Consider the following 26,488-nt stretch of genomic DNA (forward strand, 5'->3'; position numbering starts at 1 on the left):
AATCATCAAAGTCAAAGTCAAAAGTCACTTTATTGTCCCATCACTGGGAAATTTGTATTGGGCTTGCACCCCACAGCAGCCAACAAAGAGCAACAGACAATACAGAATATTAGCACACAAACAGAAGGCGGCCCTGATTAAAACAAGAGTGGAAATAAAACGATAAGCAAGATATGTTCACATTCATCTGGTGCAGTTTAAAAGTTTAACAGAAACGGGAATAAAATAATTTTAAAATCTATTTAATCTAGCGCGGGGGACTCTGAACCTCCTCCCAGAGGGCAGCAGTTCATACTCTGCATGTAGGACATGGGAGGGATTCATGAGAATTCTATTAGCCTGTCTGAGAGTAGCCTGTTCAAAAATAGACTGCAGGGATGAGTGGTCTTTCACCCCTATGATCTTCCATGCAGTCTGTATCAGTCGGACCAGTTTGGACCTTAGTTTTACAGATAGGTTACCAAACCAAGATGTAATGCCGTATCTGATGAGACTCTCTAAGACAGACTGGTAGAAGAGTAGCATACATTTTTGGTCAACACCATGAACTCTAAGGCGGCGTAGGAAGTGTAGTCGTTGTTGTAATCTGCTACAAAGGCTGTCTACATGAGTGCTCCAGGTGAGTGAGTTGTCAATGAAAACCCCGAGATACTTGTAAGAGGCGACCTGAGAGATGGATTGTTTGTGGATGACCACAGGCCTGTGGTCCCCAACACCTCTGGGGTCGAACACCATCTCCTCAGTTTTCTTAACATTTAAAACCAGGCAGTTAACATCACACCATTTAACAAACCTCTGGATTTCAGAATAATAGTCAATTAGGTCACTGTCCTTTTTAATTAAAGCAAGGATGGCAGTGTCATCCGAAAATGTTATGATGCGATTGCTAGGGTAGGTGCTTCTGCACTCGTTTGTGTATAAAGTAAAGAGCACAGGGGAACTGACTACACCCTGTGGAGCACCAGTGCTTATGGTTCTGGGTTCCGAAAGAGTGCCATTAACACTGACCCGCTGTGTGCGGTTAGTTAAAAAGGAGTGATACCATTTTATAATGAGGGGGGGGACATTAAGCCCATTTAACTTCTCAATTAAAAGGTGCGGCTGTATCGTGTTAAAAGCAGAACTGAAATCAACAAATAGGAGTCGGACATAGGAGGTAGGGTCCTCTAAGTGCTTAGATATGAAGTGCACCATGGCTGAGGTTGCATCATCTGTGCCTGTATTACATCTATACGCAAACTGAAAAGGATCCAGAGAGCAACTGACTGCATTTTTCACTTTACATATAATGAATTTTTCAAAACATTTAATTACAACAGAAGTCAAAGCGACTGGTCGCAGGTCATTATTTTCCTTGCAGCTAGCCTTCTTAGGAACAGGAATAATGATAGCGTCTTTCCAGATGGACGGAACAGTGTGAGAGTCCAGAGACTTCTGGAAGATAGGACACCAGGCCTCAGCCAGCTCCTCACTGCAGGACTTTAGCATGAGCCCAGAGATGCCATCCGGTCCAGAGGACTTTCTAGGGCGGGTGTTAGCGAACAGTCTCTGTACCTCGCGCTGCTCAATGGTGATACTTGCTTCCAACTCAGGCAGCGCCTGAAGAGCCACTGTTTGCTCCATCGAGAAGTCGGCAGTCTCAAACCTGGCATAAAAATGGTTACCTTCATTGGCTTTTTCGCCCTCGTTTAGGACACTAAGGCACCTTTTAGCTGGGGCCATGTTAGTCATATATTTCATGGAGTCCCATAGTTTTTTTGTGTTCATAGAAGAGCAGTGGGATTCAAATGTCTCTTTCTGTTTCCTCTTGGCCCCCCTTAATTTGTGATTCAGTTCTTTTTGGATGTTCCTCATGGCCAAAAGATCCTTATTCCTGAATGCAATTCTCTTCTGAACTATGCACTTTTTGATTTCCTTCGTGATATGGGATTTGTTGTTGGGGTACACAGTTATAGATTTCAGGGGTAACACGTTATCTCTGCAAAACTTTATATAATCTGTAATAGTGTCAGTAGCCTCTTCAAGGTCCAGACCGTGAAAGAGGTCCCAGTCGGTACAGGAAAAGCAGCCTTTTAGGGTTTCAATGCCATCATCATTCCAGACATGAACTGTTTTAACTTGGGGTTTGCTACTTTTAAGAAGAGATTTATACGTGGGAATTAGCTGGACAACATTGTGGTCGGAGTTACCTAACGGGGGTTTGGCCCTGGCAGTGTAGGCGTCCTTAACATTGCCATAACATTTATCAAGGATTCGTTCACCTCGCGTGTTACACTTAACATACTGCGTGAATCCAGGCAGCGCAGACTCAAGCTTACAGTGATTAAAGTCGCCGGCAATAAAACAAGGTGCTTCAGGAGTGCGTTTCAATTGTCTGTGCACACAGTCTGCTATCGCGCTGGCTGCTTTAGCAGCATTACCACTCGGTGGAATGTAAACTGTACATAGTACAATATTCCCGAACTCTCTAGGAAGATAAAAGGGCCTGAGGCTTAAACATACCAGCTCAATGTCAGCGTTGCAGACAGACTCTCTTGTAGTGAATTGGGAGCACCACTTCTGGTTGATGAAGACGCAGGTGCCTCCTCCTATACGCTTCCCGGAGTTTGAGTTCCGATCGGAGCGCACAAGATGGAAGCCCTCAAGGTCAACAAGCGAGTCCGGTACGTCTTCCTGTAGCCAGGTCTCGGTGAAAACACACACACACACACACACACACACACACCCACACACACACACACACACACACACACACACACACACACACACACACACACACACACACACACACACATCAAGGAGTTCAACACATTCTCTCAGTCTTCTCTACAGGTGACAGACAAGAGGGTGTTTTAATAATAATAATAATAATAATAATAACAATAACAATAATAATCATCATAGATTATTTATTTACACTATACAAAACAAATCTGAAAAATTATTGAGTGAATAAGACAACTGTATGGTTGGCTCAAGATTAGACTCTTATCATACAGTAGGTTTACAGCGAATGAGCTATATGACTGATACTTCATACTGTAAACAAGTTTTATAGGATGAGTTGTGAAGTAGTATATAGTTATATATAGTTATAGGATGTCATAGTTGCAACTTGTACTCTACCTCTGACACAAAGAGAGTGCTGGGGTCGATGATCTCCACAAAGTGTTTCAGCCGACCAAGAAATGAACTCTGGAAGAGTGAAAATAACGACAGTAATTACTAAGTAACCCACAACACACACACACACACACACACACACGCACACACACACACACACACACACAGTATAGTCATAATCAATTTATTTAAACACGCACCAAACTACACCAGTTTAGGGCGCCCTGTGTGCGGACTCTAACAGAGAGAAAACATGATGGAATATGGTAAGACAGAATGGTAAGGACAACAAAATAAACAAACAAGATAAACATGGAGGACGTCTAACATTCATAACCGCACACATTTAAAGACAGACATTCATACTATAACACATCAGGAACATCTCAGTAGCCTTGTTTGTAATGACAGCTTCAAGGTGCTTTCTGTATGAAGTAACTAATTGCCCACAGTATTCAGGTGTGATTTTGGCCCATTCCTCTACACAGATTGTTTTTAAATCTTGAAGATTGCGAGGGGCCCTCTTGTGAATCTGGATCTTCAGATACTTCCACAAATGTTCAATTGGGTTTAAGTCATGTGATTGACTGGGCCATTCCAACAAGTTGATTTTCTTTCTCTGAAACCAATTGCGAGTTTCCTTTGCTGTATGCTTTGGATCGTTGTCCTGCTGGAAGGTCCACCCACGTCTCATCCTCAGCATCCTGGTGGATGGCAGCAGGTTCATCTTAAGAATCTCTCTGTACATGGCTCCATTCATTGTTCCTTCTTCCTGCTTTTTCTTAGTGTGTTCAATACTTTTTTCCTGTTTCATTCCACTTTATTCCACATAACTTTGTTTACATATGGTCTTTAATGTTTTGATTTTTTTGTCTGGATTGTTTGAGTTAATACCAAATGCAGGTGCAAATTTCACTTGATTAGGCTCATTGGAAATACATTTACTGGACAAAATATTAATCTGTTTAATACTTAATGTGTTCAACCCACTGTATGAAACTCATGTCCAGGATATCAATATGAAAACAGAATGATTGTAATCAGTGACATTCTGAAAATAACAATTGTGTCAGTGCTCAACAAATGAGCATTAGTGTAAAGACATGTGTTCAAGTTCATCCATCCAATCACATGGAGATTCTTCCTCAAAATCTCTGTGGATAGAGAAGGTGGGCAATTTAACAAGTAAAATAAAGGTAGGCCTACATTATTACCTGCTGTGGAACAATATCATATGTGACACGTTCTAATGCTTTGGTCCTCATGTCGCGATCTGATATAATAATCAGACTTTTCTTTCAAAAAATGTGAATACATTCCTGTGTTGTTAAAAATCAATGACACATCGCTACTCAACTAACACAGATTGTTTTGTGAGCCTGCTAACAATGTAAAGTACCGTATTTTCCGCCCTATAAGGCGCACTTAAAAGTCCCAAAAAAAAAAAAAAAACGACAGTGCGCCTTATAACCCGGTGCGCCTTATATATGGATCAAAATGTAAAAATTACATGACCAATATTTTTTTTTTAATAATAATACAATGTTTCAGTACGACTGGTAAACTACAAAGCCGCACCGCTTGCAGCATTACGGTAATCAGTAAACGACGGCCGCCATCTTGGAATCTCCGCGAATGCTATGCTTGTGGTGGGTTAACATAATTCACCCCCGGAACTAATAGTTGGGAGTATTGTTCCGTACGGAGGGTTAAGTGGGTGGTACTGAGTTTTAGTTCCTGTTTTAAGTGTGTGATAACAACTGGTTCATGTCTGTCAATAAACGTCTAGCTGTGACATTTAATACGCCGCCTCCGACTCCCGTCTCTCGGCACTACATGCTATTGTTATTCTATCATGTGCTCTGAATGGATGCCGTACTCACCCAACTGTTCAATTCGGACACTCACACCGCTTGCAGCATTACGGTAATCAGTAAACACCGGTGTTGTGCTTACTCACAGTCCCACACCACAAGACCCCAGGTAAAGAAGACTAAACAGAGTTTCCGAGGGAACAAAGTGAGATTCTTGGTGCTTTCAACTTGAAGTTTTAAAGTACCCACTCGATATAATAAACAACAGTTTAACGATCACTAAACACTTATCATTTGTGTATTGGATTCATTATTCTCGTTTGCCGGAGGCTACCGGTAAGGGAGGGTTGATTTGTAAACATACTTTCGTTTTAGCTCGTGTTCAAAAGCAAGAACTGTGTGTTCATCTAGTTATGTGTAGTTATGTGTTTTTAGCATGTCGATGTTCTCCCAGTATGTTGTCATGTTATTAAAATACAGTTTAGACCTTCGTAGCGATGTGTTTTGTTAGCTGTTAGCCGCTAGCAGCGTTTGTTGTGGATGAACCAACATTCAAATACGCCTGTCGTGTTCAATCTTTCTCTGATTTGAATGTATGACACATCATTTGAAAGCTTACAATATGTAGTTTAAGCATGTGTAAAAACTGAAAAAGTACGTTGCACATTTCACCAGGAGCTGTCACATATTGGTTGTTGGTTATAATTGTATAGCCTATTGGTTGTTTTCTGGTGTTGTTTTGCTCTGTTTGTAGTCTACTTGATGTATTTTTATCAGCTGTTAAATCACCACAGCGGTTAATCCACTAATAGAGATAATAGCAGATTGAAAATGCTTGTAGCTAACTACTCTATATCTCGTGGTTGCAGCTATTGCGAATTGCTATTCACGCGAGTCAGCTGTGAATCACCGCAGGTCCTTGACGCTTGTTGCAAAAATGGATGACGAACGGCTGATACTTGAGGTGGAAAAATATATATTTTTGACAGTGGAGCAGGTAGAACGTTGATGGTGACAACGCTCAGGTGGAGCTTGGACAACGGGAAGTTGACACAACACCGATGGAGAGGTGACGCAACGCAGTAGGTGGAGCTTGGGCGTAACGCAACCCCAGTCAAACGTTTGACTGCAGTATCTATTCTATGCGCCTTATAAGCCGGTGCGCCTTATAAGCCGGTGCGCCTTGTATATGAAAAAATTTCTAAAATAGGCCATTCATTGAAGGTGCGCCTTATACTCCGGTGCGCCTTATAGGGCGGAAAATACGGTAGTGTTATAGTTAACTAGGTAGCAGTGGGGATTACTCACCCAATCCATTGCCTTGCAGTATTTTGGCTTGACTAGAAAGTTTGTGTTTTGATTCTCAACAACGTTTAGTCGTGTTTCCAAAAGAAAAGTCGGAACATTTTGATTGGTTGCCGATATGCGGACCAAAATACTAGAATGTGTCACACATAGAGGGTTAACTCCTGGGGTTAGGTTTCAGGTGGACTCACGTGTCGTCGTCATCAGAGCGTGGCTCCAGTCTGTCCTCGTCTAAAGCGACCTCCTCCAGGCCGTCAGTGTCATCCTGTCCTCCCTGAGAGAGAGGACCCGCCTGGGACTCTTCACCTGTGGCAGGGAGAGGACAAAGCTGTCAGAATAGTGAAAATACCACCGCTCATCCGTGATCAGACTTAGCTGAGGTACTGGAACTGAAGAGTATCGATAGAGTGCAAAAAAAATAGCATCCGCACACTCAAAACTGCAAAGAAACGTTGTTTATTGTGCAAGCTTTCGGTCATATTATTATTATTATCATAGACCTTCTTCAGGCTGATATGTCGCTCATGTCGGCATATGTAGCTCATCATGCCCACGGCTGAGTTAAGGTGAGTTAAGGTAAGTTCATAACACTTCTTAGAGCTTTCACTTCAGGCCAAAATGATGTAATAAATACGGCATACCTGACCTAACCAGGAAACGTGTTCTACTTGTTATCACTAATGTATCGAGTAACAGGTTTTCTTTACAATTCTAAAACAAATATTGATTACAACAACATTTGGACTGACCTTCTCTGTGTATTGAGTAGGTTTGGAAAGCGGTGCTGAGTTGGGCTTTCTCCAGCAGTCTCAGGAGACGTTCTGGCGGATGCTTGTCCCATTGTCTCCTCTCTCTTCCTCTCTCCTTTGGTAGAACTTCAGAGTCCATGCCCGCTAAAGAAACAGCATTGTGAGTCATTTAACACTAGAACAGCCGTGCCTTTTTTTTACCTACTATAGCATAAAAATGTAAGGATACTGGGTGGTAGAATGTACATATGTAGGAAAAGTCATGAAAGGAGGGTCCTGAAATTTGATCAAATGCAAAAACTTTTTTATTACTCACTTGATCAAATGACCCCACCCATGGCTGTTCTAGTGTTAAGTGGTTGTTTTAGAGGCTGTACAGGTCAGTGTTCAGGTGCTTCAGACTGTACCTGTGCAGGAGTCTGCTTGGCCCAGGGATGCCATGCTGTTAGAGGAGAGGAGCTCAGCGTTGCCCAACACCCGCAGCACCGTCCCTGGGGGGCCTGCAGCCCACTGCTTACGAGGACCACACCTCCTGCTCTCACTACGGGCCTCAGAGGCCTCCGTTGCTACGGGAACGGGACGGATTATACTGGCACTGACTTTGGTATGTGACAAGAACAAAAGACATGATAAATGATAAATGATGTCATCAGTGTTGGGAATGTGTTTCTGAGTTACACATCAAACACTGATATACTTTAGGATACTGTGTGCAAACTGATCAACACCTCAGGGCCATCCTCAGTAAACATGTTTCTCCAATGACAGACTTGTAGCCAGTTAAACTTAGCCTCAGAGGCAGGTCAGGTAACTGGTTACCAGGGCAACCAACTTATTATGGGACATGGGTAACATAGAACCTACACGATTGGCTGAGGGACCATAAGGACCGACAGACTGATCGGAGCCCTTGTCGTTGATGTTATGATTTGTGATAGACAGGTGATAGACAAGTCGGCATGACTGCTGCCTATAAGAAGGAATGCTTGTAGACATATTTCGTTCGTATCCTCATTCCTCAACCTTTGAGATACGCACCCAGCGCTGTGTGAATACACTTCTCTCAACTGTCCATCTGAGCAAGACCTTTTGATTATCCTGAGTATCCATCTCGACCCCATCAACGCACATCATTACAATCAGTGTCCTACTGAAAGGTCATTCACCCAATGACGCAGATTTAATCCTGTTTTAAGTATTACATCAGAACATGTCGCCTTTCTCTCTCGCTCCCTACCTCTAAAAGTAGATGCTGTCATTAGGCTCTTCTGCCCTAAGAGTGCAACAACCTTCTCTCCTTCCTCTCTCCTCCATCTGTTTCTTTTCCCCTCCTCCTCCTCCACCTTCAGCATCTGAATGTGGTGAATTACAAATATAACACCAGTTACACAATCCTCTGAACCAACACCAGCTTGTCAAAGACCATACCCCACATAGAGTCCCTGCAGCTGTGGTGTTGCAAAACATGTGTAGTGCTTAGTGTCTAAATACTGCATTTGACAGAATGTCATGACAAATGTCAGATTGATTGACGATAGATCATAGAAACCTGTTGGTCCTTCACCAGGCATACATGACATGCACGGCAGTCACAGTGTGATCAGGTCTATTCCATAAACCACAGGGTGTTCCTACTCCCTACCTCGGAGGGTAGATGTCTGTGCAGGAGTCTGGATATACGATGGGAGGTGAGGATGGTGTTGAGGGAGGGCCGGTCCTTGGGGTTGGTCTTGAACATGTGTTTGACCAGGTAGTGCAGCTCATAGGGCAGGTGGTTGGGCAAGGGAGGGTAGGCGCCCCGACACACCTTCAGAATCAAGGTCTTCCAGCTGAGCGCCTGGAACTGAGACATGAGACAGCCGAGCTCAAAGAGAATCCCTGGAGAAACACAAACTCCACTGCAACAGCTGGGACACATAAATACACGTCAGATAATTAATCTCAGCTGAAGATACTGGCCCTTCCCTCATTTTTGATACAATAGCTCACAGTATCTCTTATAGTGGAGAGGAAAAAGTCAGCGAATGTATTCTATACAATGTTTTAACACGATCGTTTTACCCTGTGAGTAAAACATGTTTTATATCTTTGCATACGATCAAATTTCAGGACCCTCCTTTCATGACTTTTCCTAGACACCACCCAGTATCCTTACTTTTTCAAAATAACATCTGGATAGCTATAAAGCTATTTTGCAGTTTTTCTGTGTAGGAGGCAGGCTAATTTACAATACGGCCAACCAGTGGTGTGTAAATAGCAGCTTACCATTGTAAAGACTATGGTCATTTGACCCCCGAGGTGGCTCTTACAGTAGGTAAAAAAAGGCACGGCTGTTCTAGTATTAAGGACAATTATGACAGAACTTCCTTAGAACATCGTGAAAGTACCGGGTGGTGCAAGGTGCAGAGCTCATAGAGGACACATCCGAGAGACCAGACATCACTGCAACACACAAGTTATTCATTCAGACCAGCCGTTAGTCTTACAGGAGAAGAAACACCACCATCTCCACATCCAAAACCACACGCCTCAGTCAGAACATTCAATTCTCAATAGGCTCGGTGCACGATCTCCACTACTTCCTGAAAGGCACCTTGCATGAACATATCCTGTCTCACTCTATTGGTTTAATTGATTAATCAGCTGTGCACTGTGTGTTCCAACAGTTTACCGCACAGCTGATTAATCAATTAAACCAATAGAGTGAGACAGGATATGTTCATGCAAGGTGCCTTGCAGGAAGTAGTGGAGATCGTGCACCTAGCCTATTGTTTATATACTTCTCCGCCACATGTGCCACACTGCTCTCTTCACACACCAACCTAAGATGCCCGCTCTGACCTTTTATATCAACACACATATCACGGTAACTTCCTTTTATTGTCTGTATATCTGTTCATTATGTCAATCTTGTTTGTCTTCTATGTTACTATTTGTCTTTGTAATGCATTTTCACTAATACAAAAATCAATTAAAATGATTTAGTCTAGTAGTAGATCTAATTTAAATAGGTTTTAATTGATACATTTTGTATTAATTACAGCTCTGAATGACTGGATATAATTACTGATATATTCAATATTGGATGTCAATGGGGTACTTCAAGATGATCATACCTCTTATTGTTGTATGGTTTATTGTCCCATATCTCCGGAGAAATATAAAAAGGTGTTCCGACATATGTGTGAGCATAGGCTCTTGAGCTGCAACAGAAAATTAAAGGACAACATTTGAGTAATGATGAGCCAAAATCATAACATTATAGAAATACAAACATTTCCTCAGATATACTGTAGTTCAATTAATGGAGTCCCTCCCATGTACCTATTCAGAAGACATGCCGACCCAAAGTCCCCCTGCTTGACTGTCCCCTTGTCTGTCAGGAAAATGTTCTGAGGAAGGGAAATTATGAACAACAATGTAGATGGAAAATCTTCACCACCCTATGTGAATTTATAAAAAGATATATTTTTAAATATGTTGCCACATCTGTTCTACATATGTAACTAAGTGCTTTCCTTTTCATTTAACAGATTAAAAGAGAAACACTCAGTTAATACATGAGAGTATTCAATGCTTTACATACATACTTGGAATATACTGTTAACAAGAATAATGGACGCAACACAAGTCTTCAGATGTGGTAACAATCAACTGGTATGGTAATCCTAACATAGCCATTCAGGAGGTAGGGGGTTACCTTGGATTTCACATCCCTGTGTAAGACCAGTTTGTCATGAATGTGCTTCATACCAGCACATATCTGGGCAAACCATTTCAGGATCTAATAAAAAAAAACATCTAAATAAATCAGTTTCAGGAGGTTATGCATTCATATACAGACAAACCATTAAACCTGCACCGAACACTTGGCTGATGTTCGAGTTAATTGCAAAAAGAGTCATTGATTAAAAGTCATACAACGTCCTCAGAGAACAGGGTGGTTTTCTGCTGGTGGATCTTCTGAAACAGGTCTCCTCCCCTGCAGAACTCCATGACAATGGAGCTACAAGGCAAAGAGACGAGATTCATATTACTGAACATCTTCCTCATTCTTCTTTTCTTCCTTCATCTGTATATACCTCTAAACTAAACTGATGTTTACAATACTACCTCTGCACATACTGTATTACATAGTCACGTATCACTACCTCTTGTTCTATTTATATCATGCCCTTATATCACTATTTGCACTTCTGGTTGGATGCTAAACTGCATTTTGTTGTATTGTACAAAATTGTAGTCTGCGATGACAATAAAGTTGAATCTAATCTAATCTAATCTAATCTGCTTTAACAATCAGTTTCACATGAAGGACAATGAAATGGAGTGAAACCTTCAAATGAGTCCCTGAAAGAAACAATATTCGGATGCTTCATTCTGGACAAGAGTACAGCTTCTTTTCTTGAATTCTCCATTTTGGATTGAATCTACAAACAAGAAACACAGTTAGCCTGAATGTAAAAATGCCAAAAGGTTACTTGAATGTCTCTGTGAGGCTGTTCAGTGTGTGGGTACAACCTACCTTTGAGAGTTGAATCTCTTTCAATACATAGTTCACAGAATTGCTTTTAGAGCTGACCAGCAATGCCCGTCCAAAAGACCCTTCACCAGTAACTTTATGAAGTGTGTACCCTTCCATGCTGGCATCTGATAGACCTTGTAAAGGAAATAACATGACATATTATTCCTTAATCATTATGAAGTATGTTTGGTCACTTGGAATGAATGTATTATATATTGCATATAGAATAATCAAGTCAAACTTTATTTGTATAGCGCATTTCTCGCAAAAAAAAAAAAAAGATGTGAAAAATGTGACCCAATGTGCTTCACAGGTTACAAGGAAGATAAAACAACAATAGAGATAAAACAACAGACAGTACAACAATGAAAATACAGCAACAAAAGAGATAAAATAACAATATATAAAACAACAATAGTAGCAGACATTTAGAAGGCGAGATTACCTACAGGTTATGCTGATTCGCTGTATTAAAGATGAATTAATGCTGCTTCTGTAAAACAATGCAGTGTGTTTCTCCTGAGCTTCCGTGTTATTGTATGACGTAATGACGTATGCATTACGTACACTGTCAACATGCACAACTGTTATCAACCCTTGACCTCTAGGTGGCAGTAGAACTACACATTTCAACCTGAAATCCACACAGTAGTATTATGTCAGAATAACGCAGAGAAGATTCTCTTTAGTTAAATGGATCGATTGTTAATCGATAATGTATTGAACATTTTTCATCGGGTCATATCATTTTCCTGGAAATTATACAGCAGGGGCGTCGAAAACATATATATTAAAATAAAAATAAAAATAAAAAAAACTTCTCTTACTACTATTGAGGAGGAATGTCCGCATTGACCAGGGTTAAGGCCTAGGTGTCTGAGTTTGGTGTCAAGCCTGGAGGGGACAATCAGGGGCGCCGCTTGAGATTCTGGGCCCCATGACAGAATATCATTTTGCCCCCCCCACCTAAACCACCCATCAACCTCGAAAACCCAGTTGAAGTTGATGAACTATTGATGCACTGCAAGAAATCCAATGATGGACATCTTTTGTAAATGTAATTTAAAATTACAGTTAATACAGGAATCAACAATTCAGCAAAGAAATCTCAACATTCTTTAACTTATTAAATTAAGACTTGAGCAACACAAGGACAAAGGTAGGCCTATAATATAATTAAATGAAGATTTGAACCCAATTATAAAAGTATAAATCACACAAAAAGTAAAAAATATAATTTTAATGGGGTGGTATTGTGTCTAAATAAATGTCGATCTTTTAAAGATCAGTTGGCCATAATACTGTCAGGATTAGATCAATGAAGAATTACAGCAGAGATATTTACTGACTCAGCATTGCTTGTTTCACACAAAGACAAAAGTGTTTTATACAAGAGGGAGCAACACAGACATTTATAGAACGTGCTTAGATCAAATTTTGATCTTACCCGTGTCGTACGTAGAAAACCACGTCAACGTAGTGATTTATACAATTTCAACGTGAGTAAAAAGAAGATTACATTTGTCTTCGCAGTTTAAGATACACACATTAATCCAAGTATATCCAGCTGCAGACATCAAATCTATCACCCGGAAACTTGATGGACCATATTTGGTTGGAGTGGTTGGAGCGCGTCATCATACCGCGCCTGCATATTTGCATAGACTACGTCATCGCCTTACTACGGTGGAAACGTCACAGACAGAATTTGTGTTATTTTAGCTGTTTACCAAAACATCTTAGTTACAGTCATACACAAGTTACAGTCATATAATGCATATGAATGAATGAATGAATCTTTATTTCGAACATGATTTAAAAATAAAAATAATAAATAACTAATATGTAGAGTACAGTCCTATCAATTGTTCGAAAAGGAGTAGGAAGAAGCCTGTCCTACCCCTGTTTATACTTAACAATTATATAATCCAATTAATTAATACATATATTTCAGTATCATCCGTTCTAATACTTTTTCATTAAAAATAATTTAAACCTTTTTTTAAATAGAGCAATATTTCTGCTTTCCTTCATATTTTCCTCTAGCCCATTCCATATGGTAACTCCGTAGAATGATATGCACCTGCTCCTGAGATGGGTGCGAGCATAGCCCTTGTTAAAGTTGTGGTTACCTCTCAAATGACCTCTCCCCTTATCCCTCTCTATAAATCATTTGTTAATGTTACGTGGGAGTTCTTGAGTCTTTGCTTTATACATTAACTGTGCCAATTTAAATTTGAATAAGTCCATGAGCTTTAAGGCATTTGACATTAGGAACAAGTTATTAGTGTGATCACGATATCCGACCTTATGTACAATCCTCATAGCTTTTTTCTGTAGTGTAATCAATGGGTTTAAAGTGGCTTTTATATTCATTTCCCCATATCTCCACACAGTAACTCAAATAGGGTAAGACAAGACAACAATATAGAGTATACAACATCCTCTGTTCCAGAATATGTTTTGCCCTGCACAATACTGCAATACTCCTTGATACTTTGGATCTAACGTATCTTATATGAGATTTCCAACAGCATTTACTGGGCTTAAAGTGCAGACTCAGTTTTAGGTTAAGGGTATTCACATCCAAATTGAAGGAAGGGTTTATGAATTATAGCTCTTTTATATATAATAACCAAAAGTAATTAGACAATTGACTCAAAAGCTGTTTCATGGGCCAGTGTGGGCTATTTATTCCTTCATTATTTCTTTATCAATTAAGCAGGTAAAAGGTCTGAGTTGATTTGTGGTGGCATACAGAGCCCAAATTATGGAAATTGTGTCACTGTCCAAATACTTCCAGACCTAACTGTATATAAATAAAAGAATGTCAATGACCCCAGGTGTGGGACTTTATTAGGTCAAACAGGTTTGAGGGGTCAGGCAAAGGACTTGGTGGAGTCAGGCAAGGGTCAGGTGATCATCGTTGTAATCCATGGAGCAGGGCAGGAACCGTGGTGCAAGGTGCTGGGCTGGAGGTGTCCATGGTGCTGAGTGCCCACTGATGAGATAAATAAAACATTCTATTTCTGATGAGTCAACAGCACTAGGGCTCTGTCAGGCCAAAACCTTCCGCTTGACAAAAGCTACCGGGGGTGCGGCCTAACGCGTCACGACCAGCTGGCACGCGCACGCGTCACGACCTGGCGACTGTGACGTCATTCTAGTGCGCTGTGTTTAATCCTCCGCACTTTACTCGACGAAACACCTCCTACACGACACACCTGCTACTACAGAGAACTACTAGAGAACTACTACAGATAACCCTATCATTTCCTTTTAATATATATATATATATATATACACACAATTAGTATACATATCAGATAATAGATATGGCATCCTATACTAGCCACAGTGACATTTTCTTATATCTGTCCAAAGACCAGTTCCAGGAGGATATGTCTGCAGAGAAGAAGCGTGTTCTCCGGAGAGCAGCTGAGAAATACATGCTTCAGGGTAAGATTTGTTAAATTAACCCATAAAGCAATAAAGTAGTGTACTACTGTAAAAAAACAACAACAACAAAAAAACATTATTTAACAAGTCCTGGTCTCTTTTCTCTAATCCTTTTGATGTTGTAGATGGTCGCATGTATTTGAGGCCCAAGAAGGAGGGACAGCCACCAAGGAGGGTCATCATGTCAGACGAGGAAAGGGAGGCAGTGCTGACCGAGGTCCATGCCGGTCACTTCGGAAAGAAGCGCATGATTGGCAAGATTAATCAGCGCTTCTTCTGGTTTGGCATTGTGAAGGATTGTGAAGACTGGGCAAGCAAATCTATTATTTCTTTAGTTAGTTTTTATGTTTTACAAACAGTAGCAAGATTGTATTTTACACACAGATAATATTCATTCATTCATTCACATTTCATTTCAACTTGCACTTTACTGTTTGTTTCAAGGTCCGTACCTGCGTGGCTTGCCAGAGGTTTGAGAAGGTGAAGACTGAAGCCCCTGAGCTGAAGAGCATCAAGCCTGTTTCACCGTGGTACATGATTGGTGAGTTCTACACTTTTATATCCCAATTAATTTTTTGGGTTTTGACTTGTTTCCCACCATGCTTTCTTTCAGTATGCTCTTTTAGTGTGAATGTTTTACTTCCGCTTGTCCAATGTTAGAGTATGCCAACACATTTTTCTTGCTAGGTGTGGACCTCATCGGACCGTTCAAGGCCTCATCCAAGAATAGCAATCGCTACTGCCTCACAGCGACAGATTTCTTCACCAAGTGGGTGGAGGCCATTCCTATCCAGGTGTGTTATATCTGTGTTTAGTGTTGTTTTCTCAAATATAATGATCATGACCATGCTTTTTAAAATACTTGAATGTATTGTACTTGAACAGTTCATCACCATGTATCCCAATTTTCATCTTAAAATTAACATTATAAGTATTAATATAATAGTACCATATCCTGTGTGTATACACTGCTAGGACAAGACGGCAGTGGCAACATCCCAGGCCCTGATAGACATCTTCCACACCCATGGTGCGCCGGAGGTCATCCTGACTGACCAGGGCAAAGAGTTCTGCAACAAGGTCATGTACTTACTAAAACATATGATCTTGTAACAGTTATGGACATACTTGTATGGACAAAACTAATGACTTCTGTCTTACTACTTTTAGGTCAACCAGATTTTGTTTGAGAAGTGGGGGATGAAGCACCGGATTACCTCTGCCTACCATCCCCAGACCAACGGACTGGACGAGCGGACCAATCAAACACTCAAGAGGGCTATCGGGAAATCTCTGGAAGGGCACCAGGAACGGTGGGAGGACAACCTTAAGTTAATCCTTTTCGCACATAACACCAGCGTCCAGGCCTCCACCAAGTACTCGCCCTACCGCCTGATGTACGGTCGGGAGCCACGGCTGTCCTCTGAGGTATGTCAACTCTTGATATTATTGTTCTTATAATATATAATTTGTTTTGCAAATTGATTCTCAATATAAACAAAAAATAAAACACTAACTCTATGCAAATGTATGTATTGTGTATCTCTATTTGCCTCTCATTTCAGATCACAGGCGACCGTCCTTTTGTGGAGATGGACGAGATTAATGAAGACACCGCTGCAGACTATCTCCACGCCAGGGCTGAGAAGGATGAGGAGGTCTTTGACGAGGTGAAAGATATTACACAACTATATACTGAACAACCGCCTGAGTGATGCTAAGTAACTGCTAAAGCAATAACAATGCCTCAGCAATATACAGAGCTATACTGCACAACAGAGAATTACAATCTCTGCTGCTTCGCTTTTTCTTCAACGATCAAGGTGCGACTCAACGTGGAGAAGGCCCAGGAGAAACAGCGGGAAAGCTACCGGAAGAGGATCAAGAAGGGAACCAAGCGGTTTGAGATCCTCCCGGGCATGGAGGTCCTGAAGAAGAATGAGAGGAAACGTGGGAGACCTGGTGGCACAATGGACCCAGACTGGCCAACTACGTACCGGTAAATGTTAGACTTTTAAGAATATTCAGAATGAGAGGGTGATGTGTGATGTCCAATTTTGCCATTATTAATACATATTTTCTTCAGGGTGACTGAGGTTGGGGACAACAATTTGGTGCAGTTGGAGACCTTGGATGGCCAACAACTGGGAACCAAAACCCCATATGCCTCAGTGAAGCCTCTGCGGACGAGTAAGTGTAACATACAGTTCACATTTTAAAGTTAATGTAATGTGAAACTGTATTTTTTTTACCACAAGATGTCATTCTAAAATTGTTTTGTTGATTGACTTAAGGATTCCGAGCCTGCCCGCCCACTCAGAAAGCTGTGTCCCATCCACCGGAGCCAGTGTGTTCTGATGACCCTGAACCGCTAAACTCTGAGCCGGAGTGGGACTCACTTCAGGTACACTTAAAAATCCTAGCTTCATTCATTTTAAATAATCAAAATTCCAATGGCTGAGTACTGTAACATGACAGTCCCTTTAACCCAACATCATTATGTTTTTTAGGCACCATCTCAGCTGCTAGATGTCACCATCACAGATGTTCAGCTGGGGCGGGCCTGTCCAGCTTTACGTAGCGGGTTGGAGGTGCTTAGGCCTTTCTTTCTGAATCCCAATTGTTGGCTGAATGATCTCTCCATTGACCATGCTCAGGCTCTTTTACAGGCTCAACATCCCCATGTAGGAGGCCTCTACGCCACAACGTCCCTCTCCCTCCTCTCCTCCGTGCCTGCATCAACCCAGGGGTTTGTTCAGATTTTAAATGTTTGTTCAAATCACTGGGTTACGGTAAGTAACATCAACTGCGAGGTAGGTACTGTTAACATTTATGACTCCGCTGGTCACGGGTCGACCGAGGAGTTCATTTCTCAAATAACAGGTCTCCTCTCTTTTTCAGGTCCCAAGGTCCTTCTGCAGTGGCCTGATGTCCAGCAGCAGAGAGGCAGCTCAGACTGTGGGCTGTTTGCTATTGCGAACAGTCTCACATGCTGCAGAGGTGAGGACCCAGCAAGCAAGGAATTTGATCAGTCTGCTATGCGTGCGCACCTCTTTTCCTGCTTTCAGTATGAGCACCTGAAACCATTCCGCAGCTCCATACGGTGTCCACGCACGGCCCAGTCAGTGTACACTATGGACGTTAGTGTGCACTGCATCTGCAGGAGGACCATCCGACCAGAGCTTCAGGTATCCTGCAGGAGGTGTTTCAAGTTGTTCCATTCGTCTTGTGTGTCAATTAATATTATGTTTCCTAATGAATTTGTTTGTACTGCTTGTAAAGTTGTTTTTTAAGTATTTTCCAGATTGTACACAGATAGCCCTGCTACGTCCTCCGTGAGGGCCCGTTCCCCTGTACATAAGTCCCTGTCCAGCCCTGCTACATCCTCCGTGAGGACCACCTCTACCACATCCTCCGTGAGGACCACCTCTACCACATCCTCAGAGAGGACCACCTCTACCACATCCTCCGTGAGGACCACCTCTACCTCCTCCGTGAGGACCACCTCTACCTCAGGCTACTGCAAGTATGAGCCACAATTACATCATTGTTATTTTTAAATGTTCATATTGATTGTTTCATTACTAATACATTAAATGTATGCTCATTCATTCACACAGCACCAAGATGTTTTGGACAAAATTACATCTGGACAGTTACCTTTCATCCCCATCCACCCAGTACACTGGTAAGTCACATTGAATAGGGATTATTTAGAAATGTGTTTACTCACAAAATGTTATTTTGACTGTACATATCTGTGCTTGTTTGTGTGTTTACACTAACAAGATGGTTATTGCTTACCTCAACAGGAGAGCTGATTGGTGTGATGTTACCTAACCCCCCAGATGTTACCCACCAACCCTCCAGATGTTACCCCCAACCCTCCAGATGTTATCCCCTAACCTCCCAGATGTTACCCCAACCATCCACCACCACCTCAGACACACCACCACCACCTCAGACACACCACCACCACCTCAGACACACCACCACCACCACCTCAGACACACCACCACCACCACCACATCAGACACACCACCACCACCTCAGACACACCACCAGGATGTGGTAGAGGTGGTCCTCACGGAGGATGTAGCAGGGCTGGACAGGGACTTATGTACAGGGGAACGGGCCCTCACGGAGGACGTAGCAGGGCTATCTGTGTATTTATCTGTTCTATTATTGTTGAATTTGTGAATGATATGTTACTCCCTAACTATTATTATATACCTGATTGTAACCTGTACAGTTCTTTTGCAAACGTTAGCCCCCTGAAGTGTTGTGTATTTATATATAAAGTTTATTCTGTTTTCTGAATCAGTGTGGACTCGTGGTGTGTTTGTTCATCGTCTGACATTGGCACGTTTTATTACAATATCAACTACTATACTAGTCCAAAAGTTACATATGACTGTAGTTATCATAACTGTACATGTCCTACTCTAATGGATCTTGAACGAAACGCGCATTTTTTAAATTAAGTTGAATTGCTGAGTTGCGTTTGCAACTTTATGAGAAAATGATCTGCTGATCAGACCACTCTAACAGGAGTGTTTGTCCGTGAATAACACCGGCTATGCCCGGGGTAGAAACACAAGACTATAGCTGGATAAGGTCTACACGGTCTACACGGTCATTTTAAGCCGTCGACCAGCCCTCTACGACCACGGGAAGTCATGTTAAAAGTGAAGATACTTCTGTTAAACTAAGCTAAGCTAAACATCGCTAATCGCTAACTCCCTCCTGGGCTTAAAGTGACAAGTAATAACGTTGTGAAAAAAACCGTCAGATCAGATAGATATAAGGGTTATTTTGATAAACCGGATACATTTTGTGAATATATATGGTTACTTTCTCGCCTGAAAACATATTAAAACTTCATAAAATGACATATTAACACTTGTAGAGCCAAATTAAAGCTTTTCGCTAATGGCGGCCAAAACGGAGGTTTCAAAAACACTCGCCAGCTGGTCGTGACGCGTGCGCGTGCCAGCTGGTCGTGACGCGTTAGGCCGCACCCCCGGTAGCTTTTGTCAAGCGGAAGGTTTTGGCCTGACAGCTCCTTCACAAAACCCTTACTGGAATCTTCATACACTCTGTGAATTAGTCTTTACTTTCTGATGAGTCAACAGCACTAACCCCATCCAGTGCGACATGTAGATAGCATATATTTAGAATATGTAAAATGCAAACACCAGAAATGCAAGAAAGTTTATGAGGTATACCAAATGGAATTAATAACAAGTGTTACAACCCTTCTGTCTAGAGTAAAATAAGGGCCTAACAGGGTAGAGTGCAGAATGTACAGGTGTGTTGCAACACAAATGCCAAAAAAAGTGTACAAGGGATCAAATCAATTCAAGTTTTATTTGTATCTCACCATTATATGGTCGAAAATTTGAGCAAAGAACAGAAAAGGAAGCTGAAAGACCATAGAGACAATGTTGAAAGAGCACTTGCGATTAAGTGCAAACAGCAATGATGTCTTGATTGAAGCGCATTGAGTCGCATCTTGTGAGATGCGCTATAGCTGCTTCTCACTGTTGAGACAAAATGTTATAAAGAAGTGATTAATAAATAATTTAAGAAACTCACATTCATCAGTGGTTGCAAACTGTCATGGAAATTGTATTAGCACTCTCCTCATGTTTCCAGCTTACCTCAAGTCATACTGTGGTCCACATGTATACATTTCCATGGCTTTCTCATTGGAAACACAGTTTACAGCTGCAATGGCGTGGACTGTTGCCTGTGTCATGAAGTGATTAAAGCCACACGTTTACCAGTTATAGTAAAATGTAGATGATTTACACTAATGTCACCATTGGAGGGGCTACACAACCAAATTTGTTCTGGTTTCCTGCCGGGCGAGATTACAGGCCTGCCCTTACAATGGCAGCAAATGACCACATCTATAGCAACTTCACTTTGTTTCTGTCTGTTTTCTAAACACAAAGCCCTGCAACTGGAAACATCCAATGAGGCAAAGATTCACTATCCAGGCTTCTGACATCTTTGTCCATGGTAACATCACTTTCCTAAATGGATACACACATAAGCATGACTATGTGTACAGCTGTGAATGGTGGATAGTATGTTTGTATGCAATAAACTCCATTCACACTAACCAATTCTTTAGGAGGAAAGCTGTAAGGCCTCTTGAAGTACGCGTGGTCCTCGTCAGTGTCCAGTGGCATCTGTACAGAGTCCACCATTATTGCCAGTATGTTTTATATGAAAGAGTTAACTACTTCAAAAAGAGATCCAGGCTGGATTCAGAATGACACAGTACCACTAAACATATTGCATGTGCCATAAAGTTGCATGGAGTATGTGTTTTAGGAGCAGTAGCCCATTCAGAAACATGCACACGGTCATAGATACTTAGTGAGAGATGCACTGACCATGGTGTTGCTTGCATGCCTCCTTTTAAGACTTTGAATAGGTCCTGAATACAGGTGGGACACTGTCGTGAAGGGTCGCTCTGCCTTCCTCACTAAAGTGAGCAAACTTCCTTCCAAATCTGAAATTAACACTCTTCACCGGAAGGTTGAATTGTAGGGCCAGGTGTTACCCCAAAATCCTCTTGATAATAAATGTACAAATACAATTATTATTTTTGTAGCACTGCAGCATACCCTTCCAGCCCAAGGTTTTCCACCAGGACAATACACCACCACCGTCTCAGGAGAGACATGTCATCCTAAAGAAAGAGCAGTTACTCAATTTGCATTCAAAGTCTTATAGCATATTGATATAATGGGTTCTTGTTTTCTTAATACTTACAAAGCTGAAGTCAAAGGTAGCCTCCATGGCGAAATACCAGGCATACTGTAATGAGAAAAGACACAAAGACAAGATTACCATGTGACAGCTTATAACTCAGTGAGAAGGTAGTCACACACATCCAATGAAATGTACATGGCTGATAACTCCATAGGAAAGTGATATGAGAGGTCTGCACACATGAATGTTCCTTAATACCTTTTATTGCACACCTTTTTATTTGCAAATGCACAAACAGAATGTTGGTCAGGTCTAAGTGGTGGTCAGTCATTGTTACATACATTTACACATTTTTTGATGGTTTTAAGGAACAATCAAGTGTGCCATATCACTTGGTGGCATTACCATAACTCACCATTATCATGAAGACACCACAGTCATTGCCACTGGTCTGCCTCGGAAGCCCCTGTACGAAGAAAAGTTACAGTTAGAGAATAGTAGGTAATTATGACTATAGCTATAATATGATAGTAACATTCAAATAATACCTCCAAATCCAGACCAGTCTTCTCTGTCCAGGATCCCGCAACAATTTTCTCAGCAACCCCCCTGGGCAACCAAGAATAAAACTAAGTCAAACAAAGAAGTACACACCTCCTACAGGAGAGAAAAAAGGAACAACATTCGTACCACTGCTGCTTCAGAACCACTTCACACCATGCAAGTCGGTCGATCATGCTTATTTGCAAAAGTTCAATGAGGAGGATTTCTCTGTGTCTCTCTTTCGTTGTGTGGGAAATGTGTCATCATAGGCAGGTCAGGGGAACGTGACTGCCAGAGCAAAAAATATTTGGGGCAACCTTAATAGTGTTCTGTAGGCTTCAGAGGTGAATCCCCTTGGAGTTTTGAAATACTGCGAATCTAGAAAGAAAATTTCTTTCTGGTGTGGCCTCATTACCTACAGGGAATAACGCATTCTGGACAATAAGCAAAAAGGACACTTTGGGGGTAATAATGTAATCAAATCAAATCAAATCAAATTTTATTTGTATAGCGCATTTCTTACAAGATGCAACTCAATGCGCTTCACACAATGAAAATGTTCAGTCAATCAGTCAATCAATCAATCAATACTGACAGAGCCGCGAGCAGGCAAAAGTAAAAAACCTGTATACTATGTAGCCAGGAAAAAAATTCCCTTGCAGCCCTCTACCAATAGAGCGACTACTAGCCAGTTTGCTTACCAGTACCCAGCGGTCCCCCAGAGGAGGCCAGGACCACCGGCACAAAGCAAGCAAGCAAGGGCAAAAACCTGTACACCATGTATCCAGGAAAAATTCCTTGCATATTATCGGCGTACACACTGTCCATAAATTTTGTGTTGTATTTGCATCATGTACTGCATTTATCATTTTTATCCAACACTTAACTGGGGTGTGCATGATTATGAATTACATGATAATTTGATGAAGTCCTTTCTCATACATGTAGTGTTTTTTTTGGCTTAGTGTTAGGAAACCATTTAATTTACCTTGATGAAATCAAGTAAAAAAAAAAAAAGAAGGTATTTAGGACCAACACAGCTAATGTGCTGATGTCCCATGAAGGGCATGCCAATTGTAATGCTGGATACAATGTTGTCTACATAGCTGTTTATCTTATTCAAATACCGGCTCAATCATTTGACTTACTGGGAAATGGCTCATGGGATCACAGTTGTAGGGCTGGACCCACGTTGCGGTTACATGAAGGTCAGCAATGAAAACCTCCTTTCCCTGTAGAATTCAAGTGCATCTAAAATTAGTCAATGCTAGAAAATGGTACGTAAAACATATGGCTGAGTTCCAGCTATCTATTAAAATCACAACAAGGCATATAAGCCACAACATTAACTTTTCATCCAGGCACTTAAAACAATCAATGTATAAACATTTCTTGCATAAATGATTTGAAAAAAACATACCTTCATAGTAGCCATTTGGTGAATCAGCCTGAGGCAAGCGTTTCCTGCCTGGTGATGTAGTTTACAGATAGCGTTAGACAATGAATTCATGACAATTTCTTTTCAAAACATACCTTCACCACTAACATGGATAGTTGTAACATACAAATGAGTCGATGTCCTTTCCCAAATTTCGTTGTTTGGTACCTGTACTATAGCAATGACAATAAAGACCATTCATTCATTCATTTCGAAGTCCAGGTCATATCCTGTTGACCAAATATGGTCCATCAAGTTTCCGGGTGATAGATTTGATGTCTGCAGCTGGACCCTTCTCGTAGTTTCCACCGTAGTAAGGCGATGACGTTGTCTATGCAAATATGCAGGCGCGGTATCATGACGCGCTCCAACCACTCCAACCAAATATGGTCCATCAAGTTTCCGGGTGATAGATTTGATGTCTGGCAGGTTACCATATACGTCATCAACACATGCCTCTTACCATATACGTCATCAACAAATGCCTCGATACGCGCATCACATGTGCCTCGGTTACTCGACACGGAAGGACACATCACTAAACATCTGGGATGCGTGCTGCCGCTAAACCCAAAAGAACAAGAAGAACCAGAACGGTTAGAATAGTTACATCTCTGTATTTGGTTTCCTTTACTGCGGAAAACATCTCAACAGTCAGTCAACAAGGACAACGGGAGACTGACTCTGAGTGTCGGAGCGAGGTCAGTAGAAGCGAGGTCAGTAGAAGCCTTTGTCTCAGCTCGCTGCCTCACTGTAACATGTTACTACGGACCACTTCTGTCTGCAGAGATAGGCTATTCTGTCCACTATACAATGTTGTTATATATATATATAACACTATGGGCCGGTTTCACAGGCAAGGCTTAAGCCTAATCCTAGTCTAAAAAGCATCTTCAATGGAGATTTTACATTGAAAGTGTGATTTAGTCCAGGACTAGGCTTAAGCCTTGTCTCTGAAACCGGCCCATTATCATCTTGGCGGAACTTGTTATCAGTTTATGTCCGTGTCGCCTGGTCTGGACGAGCACACGGAGGTACTGATGGCGCTTCTCCACTATGGAAGGCCATCAACGCAAATAACGTCTAGAAATCCTGTGTCCACACGTAGCGCCATTGTAGTAGATTTTGGCACACATGCACACATAAACCGTATAAACTGTATAGTTTGCCTTTTGCTATAAGGACCCTCCTGACTATGGGGGCTAGGGGAGGGGAGGGGAGGGTTTACAACCCTTTGTTAAAGCCATGTGGTCATCTCAAAATGGCTTCTTGTGTTCTGAGCCCTACCCCCTGACCTATAACCTGAAGTGACATCATGTGACCTATAACCTGAAGTGACATCATGTGACCTATAACCTGAAATGACATCATGTGGATCATCCTAGTTTTCGCACCTTGGGCTTTTCTACAGTAAAGGTGATGGGATATTATTTGAAACTGTATTTACACATCATTGTTTACAAATAGGGGAGTGGAGCCAGGGGGTGAGGCTCTCTTCACCTCAGCCAGCCCCTCACCACCAGCAGCAGCTGCTCTTGTAACTGTTCCTTTGTTTGATAAATAGTCTGAGAACTCAGAGGTTCTACTCGTGATCTGTTCCAAACAAGTTAACAAGGTAACAACACCATAAAGGAAATAAAGTCAACCTGGTTTGTCTTGATTCGCAAGGCGAACATGTCATCATTGTGGAACGTCCTGTCTGATAACATGTCATCATTGTGTAACGTCCTGTCTGATAACATGTCATCATTGTGTAACGTCCTGTCTGATAACATATCATCAAATTGCTCCAGACTGCTTGTTATCCCGGATGACATTGTTTAGGACAGAATGCTTCAAAGCATAACAATCATATTATTATGACGTCATATTGTTTGTTATATTTAAATATAGAGATGCTCCGATCTGATTGGCGCCGATCGATATCGGCCGATATGGCCTTGATCGGTTTTGATCGGAGTTCTCAAAACGGCCGATCAGTTTACATAGAGAAATGGCGTCGCCAGTCTGGCAATATTACACAGTGTCGGAAAGAGACAACAAATATGCAGTTTGTAATGTCTGCTCAAAAGAAATACCTCTCGGAGGAACGCACGCAAGGTCTTTCAATACCACGAATATCATATGGCATTTGCTGCGTTCGTCGATTCGCTCCGAGAGCGCCGAAGCGCACACTGGGCTCGACGTCATAAAGGGACCGAGTGCTTTGATTGGACGAGAGGCGTTCCACGAGTGCTGGTCAGAGTTCCAGCGCGACTTCACGAGCATAGTATAGGTAGTGTTCAGCGACGTCATGTGACCCCGCGAGCAGGAAGTCACTAAGCTAGGCTAAGGCCCATAGCAACAACAACTATTAGCGCGCGAGTTTTAGGTCTTCCTCTGTGCACCTTGCACAAGTGTAGATAGCGAGCGACTTTTCAGCATAGCAGGACATATTTTAGATGATAAGAGGAACAGGCTGAGTGCCAAAAACGCTGAGATGCTTGTATTTCTCAAGGCTAATCTGCCAGTGATGCTGCTTAATCAGAAGTAAGGTTTGAGTCTGAAATCTCCTTAGGTGCAATGTTTTGTTTTTTTGTTTTATTGATTATTGCTGACTTGCTGTCTTATCTCCTCCTAAATATGACTTGAAACTGACTGACTTGAAACAGTATTTTATATTTGGCTATAGCCTGTTTATGTTGCAGTTTAGTTTGGGTATGTTTATTGTTCCTCAGGAAAGCTACAGTATAAGCTCCAAGTTCTCTAAAAGCCCCTAGTTCCTCTCATTCGAGTGGAATGTTGCACATTTGATGTGACAGTG

At 41.7% G+C, this 26,488-nt stretch overlaps 1 protein-coding gene and 1 long non-coding RNA gene across 2 annotated transcripts; both read right to left on the minus strand.

Moving 5' to 3' along the window:
• Positions 1-6,429: 6,429 nt before the first annotated feature.
• Positions 6,430-11,633, minus strand: LOC308169903 (serine/threonine-protein kinase Nek3-like; the record flags this gene model as incomplete). Its single annotated transcript, XM_080544636.1, has 10 exons — positions 6,430-6,548; positions 7,399-7,557; positions 8,627-8,834; positions 9,379-9,433; positions 10,108-10,194; positions 10,316-10,383; positions 10,692-10,775; positions 10,913-10,997; positions 11,315-11,421; positions 11,517-11,633. The coding sequence occupies 10 exons, from the start codon at positions 11,631-11,633 to the stop codon at positions 6,430-6,432; spliced, it is 1,089 nt and encodes a 362-aa protein (XP_080400762.1).
• A 9,978-nt stretch (positions 11,634-21,611) lies between these two features.
• LOC308170176 lies at positions 21,612-22,161 on the minus strand. The gene is made up of 3 exons (XR_013937776.1): positions 22,120-22,161; positions 21,765-21,809; positions 21,612-21,681 (listed from the first exon to the last, which is right to left on the minus strand). It is a non-coding gene; the product is annotated as an uncharacterized lncRNA (long non-coding RNA).
• Between the last annotated feature and the right edge of the window lie 4,327 nt (positions 22,162-26,488).

Source organism: Nansenia antarctica (genome assembly GCF_963989245.1).
Source record: "Nansenia antarctica genome assembly, chromosome: 14".
NCBI classification, from domain to species: domain Eukaryota; kingdom Metazoa; phylum Chordata; class Actinopteri; order Argentiniformes; family Microstomatidae; genus Nansenia; species Nansenia antarctica.